The following is a 14,375-nucleotide window of genomic DNA, read 5'->3' as shown; positions in this document are numbered from 1 at the left end:
GAAGTCTAAGAGCGTCCTAGGATTGGTAGCTTCACAGCTGTCACAGATTGGTTTGGCTTTAGAGCCACAGATCCCAGCTGTCATACAGAAGCTACTGAGTGAAATTTACTTTCAGGACTGGCTCTGTTTTCTTTTCACCCTATCACTAAGTTCCTGAAGGAAGCAGTAATGGCTCCCCTCTTAGACTTGTTTGCTTAGGATTAGACAAACTCAGCAGGTTTGACTTGCCTCATGAGGAAGAGACTAACGGGCAATCCAGGATCTGCCCACAGCTAGGGCAGGGACAACTGCAAAGAAGACAGGGTCAACTTCTTTTCTGTAGTACCAAGTAACACAACGAGGGAATACAGCCAGCATACACAACATCGAAGGTTGGAGATGGAGAAAAAAAACAAACAAAAAAATCACTAGAAGGCTACTGCAGCACCAGAACAGGTGGACACACACGGGCTGAGGAATCTCCTACTTTTCAAGACCTGGCTAGCCAAACACATAGCTGACCTCACCTAGTCATGGCAACAGCCCCATCATGTGGAAAACAGGATGATCAACACCAGACAATGCTTTCCACAGTATTTCCAAAATTCTACAAGTTTTTATATTTCTTTGCCAAACAGCTAGTAAAAAAACTAGGAAAAATACCACTTTAAAACTCAGTTTTGAAGATCACGTCATATAAAGTGAACTTGGCACAGGTGACCATAGGTTTAATTCACTCACTCTTAATGGGAAAAAAAAACCAAAACAACAAAGAAAGAATTTCTTAAATTGAAATGAACAAAGTTAGTCAATAAAAATCAACTGGAAGTCTTTATCAAAGGTGTACTGTGTTCTTAAATAGAAGGTAAAAAAACTAATATAAAATTTGAAAATGAGAAATGTTTGTAGAAAAGAAGCCAGATCTGACTGAATTACTAAAGCACATTTTAAAAAGATATAATCCAAAAGAAATGGAAGAAAGGAATTGTTCAAAGAAATTCATACAAGGTACAAAGGTACAGCTGCCAAAATTCAAGATGATTCTGATGCTGAGGAGGCAATGAACACATTAAATGCTATGTGGTCATACAGATTGCTAAAAAAAACCAGAATGTGTGACAACAGTAATAGCAGAGCTGAGATTAAATATATCTGACGTACAAACCCAATACAAATGTATACAAGGCATGTGAGTAAGATAATTAACCCACCCTGTCCTTGCCTGTCTGTTAACTGGAAAAAACGTACCCAAACAGAAGTAATTGCAACATAAACTGGAGTAAAACGTAAAAAGGTTTTAATACTCAGCATCACTGCTTGAGCCCTGTGAAGTGAAGAATAGTAAAGAACTAATAAGCATAAACCTGAACAACCTCTGTACTACCATTCCGTATTTGAAATCACCTTTAAAAGAAACTGTTTTAGAACATTTGTTGCCTACAGTAGTTGCTTTGTTATATTCCCTTGCTTCCACAATATAGCTGTGCAACCATTTCCTTTGAAGGAAACTTTCTTAATTAGATTAAAATAACACCGGAAAAAAACTGAGAGAATATAATTCCCATTTTTTAAATGTCAGCAGAGCTGTACATTCTTTAAGGGCCTAACTGACTTGCAAGTCAAATATTAACATCAGAACTAGAAAAGAAAAAGGATGTTTTACTAGAGGTTGACATACTTGATACAGTTTCAGATAACAACTTACCTGGAAAAGTTTCTCACTGATTTCTCGTTCATGTAAAGGGACTTGCTTATAGTTTCGGAACTCTGCCACCTCCTCATTCCTGAGCTGCAAGAGTCGGAATCTCTTTGATCTATTAAATTCTTCATCAGAAACAAAGTTAAATTCTTGCTGCAACTGTTCCAGTCTGAAGAAATCGGGAATATTGGCCTCTCCACTACTAGCGATCTAAATCAGGCAAAAAGTTATTACTCCTTTTGTACAAAGGAAAAGAAGTCTGCTAAATAACTCTTGCAGAGTCTCACATGCATATTGCAAGAAAATTCTTGTTCTATGCAGAAGCAGTTAAGATGGATCAAATTGAGAACAAAACGTGCAATGTTTTAAAGCACGCTTTTGTAGGGCAAAGAATGAGGACACAGAATACCCTTTGGAATACTGTAAAATGCTATCTCCCCTCACATAAAACACTGAAGGGTAACAAAATTCTAACACAGCAGAGTGATCCAGGAAACTGTACTGAAAAGGTGATTCTTTTACACAACTTCAACTATATAAACACCTCTCCAATGTGATGTTTAGCGAAGTCTCAGCTTCTGCAATAAACTAAAATTTGTGCAGCCTTGACTGATGAGCAAATTCCTATTTAATACGTACAAGTGCAGAAGAAATACTCCTGCACCTTAAAGAAAAAAAAATGAAAATTTTATATTATATTTACATTTAGGTATGTAATTAATCAGCTTGCATATTCTCTAATATCTATTTTTCACCACTAGAAATCTACTGAACTAATGGATTAATGAATCATATTTTTAATATGCTTCTTAACATTGACACAAGTACATTCATCAGAAACTTAAACTGGAACTGGTGTTTCACAGCTCTATTACCCTACAGCTCTGAAAAAGCCACTTACCATAATCATCTGCATCAGAGCTGCGTTGTTTGGGTCATTTGGATCAAGTTTTGTTTCTGCTGCCCACTTAGCCAATTTCTTCATGTCAGTTAAGCCCGACGTGCCAATGGATGCAATAGCATCAAGATTTTTTAAAGCACTAAAGGACAACAGACAGAACTATTAGAACTAGTATTAAATGATTCCACCTAAAACATTTAATAAGAAAAAATATATTTAAAGCAATCTTGGAAAAACAAAAACAAAACTAGTAAGAAACCCTGAAAATAAATTCCGTTACACAATTCTTAAACTATAAACCTCTCACTCAAGGAAATCTTGCTATCCACTCCCCTACCTGCTCATTTATGGTGCTATGCCATTTTTCACTTCAGCTGAAATGAAGTAATTCTTTCTGCCAGCACAGTGTAGAACAATTGACTGAAGTTAAATTAATTGTAAACAAAGCAAACAAAAATTAACAAAACACCAGAAACAAAACACAACCGCACAAAATCAACTCTTCAAACAGCTGTGATACAGAAGAAACATCTTTAAAACCTGCATAGATTTTGTGATTCTGCTTCCAAGACATGCAGACGCAAAAGTAAAGCTATGCAGCTGAGGAATTGGTGAACTACTAAGGAAAGTGAGGCAGAAAGATGCAGGAACTGCTAAAATGAACTTTGATACAAGCTTTCTCACGGCAGAAAACTTTTACTCAGTTACAGCCTCATTTGAAACACTGAATTTGACTACATTTCCACAAATACAAAATGTTTCTGCACACTCTCCATGACTGAAGGTACTCAGTAATTCAAACACATCTACACTACCGCATGTTTCTAATTACTAGAAAGTAATACTTTCATGATTTCTGCGAGTGCACCCAACATACTGTGACAACCCATGCTTAAGGGAACTTCCCAGATTTATAGCCCCTGTCGACTCAGTGTCTAAAATCCCATCTTTGGTCTGTCTCCTGAACAGCATTTCTAGACAGAACCTGAACCTAATTCACCTCCCTGCCAGGTCTGGAACTGCTGCCACCCTGCTCTGCCTGCCACGTTCAGACCCTGTAGGGCCATGTGCTGCCTGGCACTGAGTGCACTGTGCTGGCTTGTTCTTGGCCTCTCACTTGTACTCACCTACTTGTATTCACAGTAGTCAAGTGTGGGAGGTAGTCAGGAAGGCATCTGTACAAAGACTTGCATATCTACATGCTCTTTAGCTGTATACCACAGAATGTGGATGGTGGCCTTGTTCTTGTTAGGGGTCCTTGCTTTCTACTTATCTAAGTATTCTATTTTTAAGAATGCTTTAATAACTTACAGATCATTCTCAAGCTTGGTCAGAACCAGCCAACATACCTAGCAGTTACTGCAGTAGCAGCTAAAGCAGCAACGTTAAGATTTTATCATTAGAGCATCCTGAACAAATATACACTGAATCACAATTGAGCTGAAAAGCCAGCAGGCAAAGACTAACTTGAGGCAGGAAAATCTTGCATCAGACTTTCACAGCAGACAGTGCAAAGTCACAGACTGTGTTCATTTCTAAAAGGTGATCCAAATAAGAGTGTTTTACACTGAACATCCCTCTAAATTTTCCCCATTTGCTACAGCGACAAACTACTGTAATTTTAGTCTGTCAAGTTTGAGGTCAGCCTTTGGAAATGCATCTTTATAGTTCTTACCTTATCTATTCTAGTCTCATTGAAGTCAGCAACTTATTTATCTGCTGAGCAGCCAATTATTCAAATGGCTGCAGCTTGAGTCAAAAATAGTATAAAAGTGATGCAAGTGCCATGGTCTAGCTTCTAAATAAAAAAATCTGGTAAAATCCAATCAGCTGGAAAAATTACTTTGTCAGTTTAGTAAGTATGATAAAATTCTTAATGCTTCACAGTGAAGTTACCTGAGCTCACTACAAAGCATACTTTATGATTTTATCAGAATTATACAAAAAAAAAAAAACAGCAACAGTAAAATGTAAGTAAAATGGACAAGTAAACTACCACGTCCAACATGAAGCCACAGGGCAAATCAGAATGTTTTGAGTGGAGTAATATGTTAATATACTGATTTCTGCAGCTCAACACACTTCTGACGAGACAAAATTCATTAAAAAAATATCATATACAGATGTGACAACTTCCTAACTTCTTTCTTACTTAAAACTAATTTATTAACTTCTATTGTTTCCATACTACAGCTTTTATCATTAGTTGGAAAAACAGCATTTATAACACGTGTCCCAGAACCCACCCCAAATGCACTTTGTAGAAGAAAAAGGTGGAGCTTCCATTCTTTGCAAAAAACGAGTACAGGAAAGTTCCTTACCAATATAAAGCAAAATCTGGACTACAGCTATGTCTTTGAGTACCATAAAAATGAATTTAATCAGCTCGTTTAACATTGCCTATAAGTAACAAAGTAAAGGATTTTAGTTAGAAATGTCATTTGTTTTACCAAAATGTGTAACATAAAACATCCGCAGGTGCAGAATAAAGTACTTAAACCGAAGGAAAAAAGCTATGACTATTCTTGACTATGAAAACCTTCTATTCCATGAAATAGTGGTTGTAACAGTTTTCCAGGCATCACTGAGAATCCTTATCGCATTACCTTGGAACTCCTGTGTTTTGCTGAGATACTGGAGGAATTAGGGGGATTCCTTTTTCTCCAACTGCCCAAGAAACACTAGTAGATACTTTCCCAGAAGTCATTAAAGTCATTTGGTTGCTACCATCAGCTTCAAATGAAAAGGATACATCTATTGAGGGAAAATCAAGTAATATATTTATGTATGTTTATAGTATATCCGCAGCATATTTATCCATTCAAACAGTGTCTAGATAGTTTTAAAAATGCTTCCCAAAAATAAGTAATGAAATTACTTCTTCCGTATAAATGCACAGGTTACATGAAACAACACGACTCTGTTGCAGGCTGTACAGATGAACTCCACCCTACAAAGGAAAAAGATTCCAGAAAGACTTTCCATTACACCACAAAGAAACACTGGGTCTTGAAGGGTAAGGCAAAGCTTTTTTTCTTTTCCTTCACAGATGCATGCTATTTCACATTTCTGGTAATTTTCAGATTCAGTGTATGTATTTGTTTTATTAATGAGACAGAAATTCACAGTCAAAAGAATTACGCATATCTGAAACGTCAGTTCTAGAGGCCTGTGGTACACAACTGTGTATGCAGCCATTACAGTTGATGACATTTACACACAAATGTGTTGTAAAATTTTCCTTTCACAATGCTCTTCTTGACGAATTTTTAGTTGTTGTTCTGCTCTATTTCTATGTGTATTTCATGGATAGTACCTTTATGTGTCAGTTATCCCACAATGCAGTTCAAACGTTATATAAACTAAAAGTTCTGCATGTTACACTGCTCTTGTTCTCCTTTTTCCTACCTCTCCCTCATATTAATTTTCCATTTTGAAATCCCAATGGCCAAATGTTTTACAGGATGTCATTATACCACAGGCTTCATCTGCACATACACTTATACAGTCAGTTCTTCGGTGCTTTGAAGTGTCAAAACTGCTGCAGCTATGCTGATTAATACCATATGCTTGCTCTGCACTGTCAGAGGCCTGACTACTTAAGTACTAAATAAACAATTAAAAAAACCACACAACTTCTATAGTTAGTAGAGCTTCTCTAATACTATAAGCCAAGTAATAAACACATACATTGGTGTTAATTGAATTTACTCTGAAAATTATGCCAGCATGTTACTTCTACATGGTTTCAGCAAAATGAGCAGCACTGAAGTACTGAATTGAAGAAAAGTGACGTTCCCTACCGCTCCCAACTCCTTCATGGTCCAGCACCACACGCTGATTGCTGCTGAACTCTATCTCCTCCATGGGAGCGCTGCCTGTCAGAACTGTTGTCTCAGGTACAGGTATGAAAACTTCGGCCAGCAAGGTGGTACTGCTCAGCCCTGTTGTTTCATAGATCTAGAGAAATCCATGGTGACAGACAAATAAATAAATGAATAAATTCTTCACAATGTTTTGGTAAGAAGTTGAAAGCTGAAGGAAGCAAAAACATTGTTAATTAATATAATCATGACCAAATACAAGTTTGAGCTTTACAGCTTTGGACAAAAGGCTTTGTAATGACTTAAGCATTAAATAATTCATTTGAAGCAACAAAATTTGTTTGCTTTTTAAATATATAATTAGTAGACATTTCAATTACCAACAGCTAACTCAGACTGAATTCTTAGTACTATATCCCCCTCACCTTTTTAACATACCCGTATGGGAATCACAGAATGGTCTGCGTTGAAAAGGACCACACTGATCACCCAGTTTCAAGCCCCCTGCTATGTGCAGGGTCACCAACCACCAGAGCAGGCTGTCCAGAGCCACATCCAGCCTGGCCTTGAATGCCTCCAGGGATGGGGCATCCACAGCCTCCTTGGGCAACCTGTTCCAGTGCATCACCACCCTCTGTGTGAAAAACTTCCTCCTAATAACTAAAAACCTAAACCTAATATCTAGAACCTAAACCTCCCCTGTCTCAGTTTAAAACCATTCCCCCTTGTCCTATCACTATCCACCCTTGAAAACAGCCGTTCCCCCTGCTGTTTACAGGCTGCCTTTAAGTACTGGAAGGCCACAGTCAGGTCTCCCCAGAGCCTTCTCTTCTCTAAGCTAAACAAGCTCAGTTCCCTCAACCTTTCCTCATAGGAGAGGTGCTCCAGCCCTCTGATCATCTTAGTGGCCCTCCTCTGGACCCACTTCAAGAGTTCCACATCCTTCCTGTACTGGGGGCCCCAGGCCTGGACGCAGTACTCTAGATGGGGCCTCACAATCACCTCCCTCTCCCTGCTGGCCACCCCTTTTTTAATGAAGCCTAGAACACAGTTGGCTTTCTGGGCTGCAAGCGCACACTGCTGGCTGATGTATGGCAAACTATGGGATTTAAAGAGCATCACTGTACAACACGCATCTGCTTGGTATAAGGGATTCTGGCATCATGGATTCTGTCTCATGACAGACCAAGCAAGGCACACAGTTCAGTTCTGGCAGAACAGCAGGCTGCCTTGCTCTTTCCTGGCCAGTTTCAGACACGGAGGGCTCAAGAGCAATTTCTTAGTCCCTGTTTAAATGTTTTCAAATCAAAGTAGATGGTATTTCTCATGCCTCTTGTGCTGTGTGTTACACAAGTTGACAGGTGAGGGCTATACGCCCTCCTCCAAGCTGCCAGTAAGAAGGTACCTGACAAAAAAAGAAAGCAATCAACAGACTAGTTCATTAATTCATACTTCTTATAAGAGGTAGAATTTTTTTGGTTGTGCTTTCATGGTTGTTTGTTTGGGTTGTTTTATTTTTTTTTTCTTTGGACTTCACTGCACTTCATTTGGTCAAGAGAGTAATAATGAAGTTACTCATACTGAGCTGTTGTTTTTTTTTTCTTTCCCAATAAATGTTATGGTGTTTTTATGATGTGGATAAGAGTGTACTAAGAAGAATATTTTGGAAAGTTTACCTGCAATGCAGATCAGGTTTTCTAAAACAGCTGCTTTGCTAAAATATTTAATCATGCCCCAATTACTAGCTTCCCTCAATGCAGCTCACAGCCACGTTATAGGCATGTGCATACACAGTAACAGATATTTATTACATGTATTATTTTGAGAACAAATCTTTGTTGGTCACAACAGCCAGATCAAAAGTCTAAAAGAAATTTAACAATAATAATAATAAATAATAATAATAATAATAAAATCTTAGTGCAAGTATCAGAAATGTGGCAGCAAAGCTGAAAATTCTGCTATTAGAAAAACAAAGAAAGGCTACAAAAGATGGATAATTTAGAGCAAAAGACAAGCATTACAGAAGGAACTGCACTTCATATTATCTTTTCAAAAAACACTATTATAAAATCATTACCCACCTGTAGCTTCAAACTCTCTGGCCAGTTGAATATTTGTAAATTGAAAATCTGTCCAAAGTGAACTCTGAAATCTGAACTTAGTGGTCGAGTAACAGTCCTTGACACTTCTTTGGAGTTGAAAAAGACTTTGATAAATGCTGAGCGTTTGTTTACATCTTCCCGTCGTAAAACCTCTGCCCTGTAAATGTGTCAAACGAGTGGTGAGAGCAGCTTTAATAACATCTATACTTTTTATTTTTAATGAGAATCTGATGCCTCAATGGGAAATGGAGTTCTTCTAAAAACATCACTGAGTTAAGATCTATAATTCAGCACTTTATGTTCTCATTAATTATTTAAAGCTTATTTAAAAACAAACAGGTAGAATATTAGATCCACAACCTCTATCTCCATATAATAGGAGATATTTAAGGAAACAGTCTCCTTGCTTCCTTCCACCAGGATACAGGATGTGCTATCACAGTGCATTAAGATTCTTAAAGTTTCAGTCACTAGGAACAGAACAGCCAAGCCCTACTCCCTGATGAGGCTATTTGCTAAATTATGATGAAAAGAAACAGCTTTTAAATGACTTCAATTTGTCAGATGTACTGCCTGTGTAAATGCAGAGAGTAATACAAAAGAGTATTTATTTTATCCACAGTGAAATCTTTAGGTAACTACACGACATCTTTCTCTTCTCTGTTGGCTGCAGCACCTGGTATGAAGGAGTAGCCAGGAAGAGTGGTAGTGTCCTAAGCAACCTACACTCTCATCCAGAAGCACCACCACAAAACCACAACCGATTTCTTTACATACACCACTGTCCTACAAAGGTGCTCAAGAAACATCAGAAGGTTCAAAGTGAATGTGTAGTTACACATTCTCCAAGCCAGTATGTATAAGTTTACATCTGAGTTGAAAAACAATTAAGTTATATCAGCTTCAGAAGCAGAAGTTTTAATCATTAAGCTAAACAGAACGGCAAGCACACATTTTAGAAGTTGCAGAGGTAAGAATAAAATAAATAACAGTGGGTGATCACTGTAAGAAGTGCATTACAACATTTATCTTACCGAGGACATTGCTCACTTGGAGTTACGCTTCCTGACAAGACCAGTTCAGGAATTAAAGCAGGCTCTCCAGGTTTCCTTCTGAAGTTCTTAACTTTTTCTCTAACCTGCTGCTCTATTTCCAGGCTATCGACCATTTTAGGTGGGATGGGTTTCATAGGTTCTTCACCAAGATCATAATCTTCTATTGATTCTTCTTCTTGAAGGTCTTTCCTCTTCTTTTTCTTTTTGGACTTCTGCATATAAAAATAATAATGTTCCACCTGTACTACTTTGATCTGTATAGCTTTTTTTCTCTCGCTTTCTTGATTCACAGCATGTACTGAACAGGAAATAATGGTGTAATTTTATAGATCACTGCACAGAAAGAAGACTTCTTTTATTCTGTAATACTGCTTCAGATTTGGAATTCAGCAATGCATTCCACTGATAGGCTTCAAGAACATGATGTGCTTCAAACAAAACACTTGCTTAACGTTTAACATACACAGCAACTGTTTCTTGTATGCTTTGGTTAGCAGCAGATAACTCTTTCAAAGTTACCATGTGTGCTCTCCTGGGAGTGAAGAAAGGTTACTCAAATAGCAGCTACAGTTCTTTGTGATGCACTGTCGGCACAGATGGACAAAGTGAACGCACGTGCAGTAGTAAGTTCTTAGCTTAGCAGCACCTTAATGCAAAATGAGGCCCTCCCTCTACACCAGACACAAAAGCAAATGAGCAGAATACAATGCAGATACAGATTACTTGGATGTTCAGCCAATCCAAACCAACCACACCATGCAATTCACTAGCATATAAAACATAGACAGGATATATCCAAATACATCAGAAAATTTAGTCATGCCTATTCTGTGACTTTTCTCTGTATTACAAGGATAAACTTTGAATATACTTAGTAATAATCTAATTTTTGTGAAGCAATGATGTCAACAATGATTTAAACAAACCTGTGCCTTCTTCCAGGACTTCCACTCTTGTAGCTCAGTTTTATACTCCTCCATTTTCTTTTCATATTCTTCCATGTATTCTTCCTGTAATTCACTTATCTCAGCCTGAATTTCTGCTTCATATGCTTTCTCATCAGATCTGTGATCAACTTCTTCCCTTCAAAGCAGTTGCATAAACATGATGTATATATTAATGTAAACACTGCATAAAAGATTATCACATACATAGCATAAGTCCACTTCTCCATGAATTAATTCTATTAAATCAAAAGCACGGCATGTTAACAAGTACTAGCACAGTCTACAAGAGTTGACAGCAGACAGCTACCATCCAAAATGAATTTAATGACTTTTTCTTTACTTGTTAGACCTTAGAAGTTTCACTTTGTTACAGTCATTACATTCCTCCCTACTCCAAGGCTGGCAAGCCCAATCAGTGACAGACTACTCAAATCCTTACTTCTGCACCCTTCACATCCCGAAACAGCTCATCTCACTGAAAGCTCACTGCTGGCAAATGAAATACAAAGAATGTTATCAAAACATACTTCCTCAAACAAAGCTTCATGGGTGTGTTAGTGAACTTCTGAAATTCACGGAGGGATTTCACTTCTTTCCAAACTTTTACAATACTTTTAAGCAACATTCTATCTTTTTCTTGTTCAGCATCACGAAGTCTTCTGGTTTGCCTAGAAATATACAAACATATGTACAAAATCAGACTTATATAACTCAGTGGAACAATACAGTGAAAAGCTTAGATACCAAAAGCCAATTGATGTGGTTTTCAATGTGATTGATGGCTGCAGTAGTTTAAATCCAAGGCACATGAAAACCAGATGAACTTAAAGATGACAGGATTTGGTTTCCTTCACTATCAATACTCTAGGCTCTAGTCTCATGAACTTTGGACAAGCTGATTTCAATTACAGTTCATTCTCTAGAGGCTTCTAAGTCTTCTGAAATGCTTATTACAGCTGTATATCATTAAAAGCATTTTAAAGTCAGTGCCTGTAAACAACAGCCCAGGAAACCAATGCTGCTGCTATGAAGTAATGCGTATTAGAATCATACATTACAAAATATGTTTTATACTTAACTTGCTTCTAGTTCCACTAAAAAACACTCATAAAGATGAAGTAATGTGGTAACGTATGAAGGAACCCAAGTAGCTCTACAAGACTCTTCACACAAACAAAAATTAAGAGGGCTCTTTTGCCTCAGACTTGGTATTTCAACATTTCTACCCTCCAAAACGTTTGCAGAACAGATATTCATTAGCACCTTTAATGACGAACACAGTCTGATGTCAAGAACAACAACAGACTTTTTCCAGTACTATTCTGATAGCTAAACATGCCCAGTACCAGTCATGTGGGGTAAAAGAAAGAAAATAAGATGTCAGCTACAACATTATCACTTGTAATACTTGGAGAGCATGGAAGAAAGGGAGTCTGAGTTACAGCTCAGAGAAGTAACACAGAACACATTATTTAAAAGCACAAGCAGAGGTAGCAAAAACAGTAAACAGAAGTTGAAATAAACAGACTTTTTGGAAAGTAAGATGAGCAACTCCTTAATTTCATTAGCTAGCAGTTATTACTTATCCACGTAGCTTGAAATCCCTTTCTTTTCTGTTCTACAAAATGAAGCCAGAAGACAAGAAGACGCTTAAAGACAGCAGGAACACAGTGGTCAGTAATTATGCCTATGTAATTTATTCTACGTGGAAAGCAGGACCTTTCAGTAGAGAATCCCCTCTTCTGAAATACATCAGCCAGAAGAGCAGGAAACCTTCAATCTGAAGCATATAATGATTTCCTCTTCATCAAATGGAAATAGAAGGGCTGAAATTGCTCATTTGCAAGGCTTTTCTGCACTTAGATGACACTCCTTGCTCAAATCAATGGAAAACTACAGCTCTGATGTTTAGACGGTGAAGAGAACACAGCAATTACGTTATTAGTGGGTGGAGGAAGTATTATAAAGATTATTTTCCGTGCTACACTCTCTTCACATCTGCAGTTTTTCAAGAGTACACCACACTGATCTTCAGGGAAATGAAATCCTAAAACTAAGACAAAGCAGATCAGATGTTTTTACCTACATACATGCTGCCAGTTAGGTGAAAAAGCAGGACAGTAACAATGCTGAGCCTACCTGAGCCTCATGTTTAACATCTTCCAACAGAGCTGTTGCCAAGAAGAATTACAGATATGAAAGCCCAAGAGTAACCCCAGCCAAGCTCATCTCTCACTACTTCCACAACACTGATCTCATTGATTTCAGTCAAGTTTCTCCTGATTCATAATACTGTGACATTAAGCTAAAGCAAGCACACAAGAGCTAGAAAATCTGAAGATATCCAGAAGGAATTCTCTAATTGGAATTAACAACCAAACAAGGCTCAGGGTTGGTGCCCAGAATACAAGAGCCACCCTTTCATAGTGAGCCCTCTTATTTCTAAACTGCTTTCCCTGGTGAGAGCTCCTGTCTCTAAGGTATTGCATGGCAACTACACACCTTTTGCTCCTATCAGACATGTTGAAATACTAATTAAAAAAATTTTTTTTAATGGGAAACTTTGTCCTTCAGTATGAACAATATAGTATAAATATACTCCAGTATGTCCTGCACAGATAACAATACGTGGCAAGTCAGCATACATAAAGGATGAGAATATGAAGAAGCAACTCCCAAACTAAGAGTAGTGTGGATGTGTAAGTATAAGATGGTGAATGTTCCACGACCCAAAGCAGAATTGTGATTCAAAAAAGAATGTGGATTTTAATTTAAATTGTATTATAAACTTTACTTATGTGATTCACTATAACATTTTGGACTTGGTGGTTTTTTTGTTTGTTTGTTTTTTAAATTGTTATTGCCCAGTTTCACACTTTTGATAAACTTTCAGATTCCAGAAGTAACGCCCCCTATTCTACTGTGCTGGCCCATGATGTCAGAGGTGGATGTGGGGTGGTAGCAGTTGACCCTTCCCACCAATACTCGGTTTTGTTGCTATGTGACAGATGGCAGCAGAGGGGCAGTTTGACAAAAGGGCCCCTGACATGGAAGTGCAGATGAAGCAAAGGCTCGTGGAACTCAGTTCCTCCATGGACAAACAAACCTGTTGACACTCACTGACACTTGCTGAACATTTATGGAGACCAAACAGTGGATGTGAGCACAGTGTGGCAGTAGGTATGTTTCAGCAGTGGTGACAGCAACATGAAAGACAAGCCACATTCTAGACAGCCATGCACAGCAGTCACACCTCTTCACAAGATGAAGAGCACCTTGATCAGCTCATCCATACAAATTGACTGTGTTGAAAAATAGCATTTTGTAGCAGAGAATTTTCTCTCTCAGAGTGCTATTGTGTTCTTCGTATGTTTTAGGTTCCAAGGAAATAAATAGGAAGCATTACTTTCAGAGCAACCTACGTACTAGTAAAAAAAATAATTTAGTTTTTATCATGCTGCTTATACTTACGGCTCACTAGCTGCCAAAATAAATACTAACTTTCACTACCAAGCCAAAAACTGGAAGATACTTTTGCTATCCAGTTACTGTCCAGGAACAATAACTGTAATATTGTAAAAGAAAACTCCACCATTTTATATTAACCCACTGGCAACAAAAACTAAAGATGACCAATACACCTAAAAATGCACAGTGAATCAAGAGAACAGTTTTGATGCCAAGTGCCTTGTGTAATGAGAACAAAGGAGATGGAAAAAACCCAAGCTTTTTTGTCTGTTCAAACATCTGCTCGTCACTTGCAGAACTGTGTCAGCTTCCATGCATCAGCTGACCTTATTTTAACCAAACTTTAATTGCGCAAAGAACATCAGTAATTTCTAAGTGACCAATAAGAGGTAATCAA

At 37.8% G+C, this 14,375-nt stretch overlaps 1 protein-coding gene across 1 annotated transcript in view; it reads right to left on the bottom strand.

The window, feature by feature from the left end:
* Positions 1-14,375, bottom strand: part of CC2D2A (coiled-coil and C2 domain containing 2A) — a 49,830-nt gene that overhangs the window by 18,853 nt on the left and 16,602 nt on the right. Inside the window, exons 13-20 of the mRNA XM_052681460.1 lie at positions 11,038-11,178; positions 10,490-10,646; positions 9,543-9,775; positions 8,488-8,665; positions 6,383-6,539; positions 5,186-5,333; positions 2,580-2,718; positions 1,685-1,888 (exon numbers count right to left, since the gene is read on the bottom strand). Coding sequence (XP_052537420.1) covers positions 1,685-1,888; positions 2,580-2,718; positions 5,186-5,333; positions 6,383-6,539; positions 8,488-8,665; positions 9,543-9,775; positions 10,490-10,646; positions 11,038-11,178 — 1,357 coding nt within the window. The remainder of the gene's footprint in view (positions 1-1,684; positions 1,889-2,579; positions 2,719-5,185; positions 5,334-6,382; positions 6,540-8,487; positions 8,666-9,542; positions 9,776-10,489; positions 10,647-11,037; positions 11,179-14,375) is intronic.

This window comes from Tympanuchus pallidicinctus, unplaced genomic scaffold, assembly GCF_026119805.1.
Source record: "Tympanuchus pallidicinctus isolate F22 unplaced genomic scaffold, pur_lepc_1.0 scaffold2, whole genome shotgun sequence".
Lineage (NCBI taxonomy): Eukaryota > Metazoa > Chordata > Aves > Galliformes > Phasianidae > Tympanuchus > Tympanuchus pallidicinctus.
The sequence above is the reverse complement of the archived record's forward strand: the minus strand, read 5'-3'. Positions and strand labels throughout refer to the sequence as shown.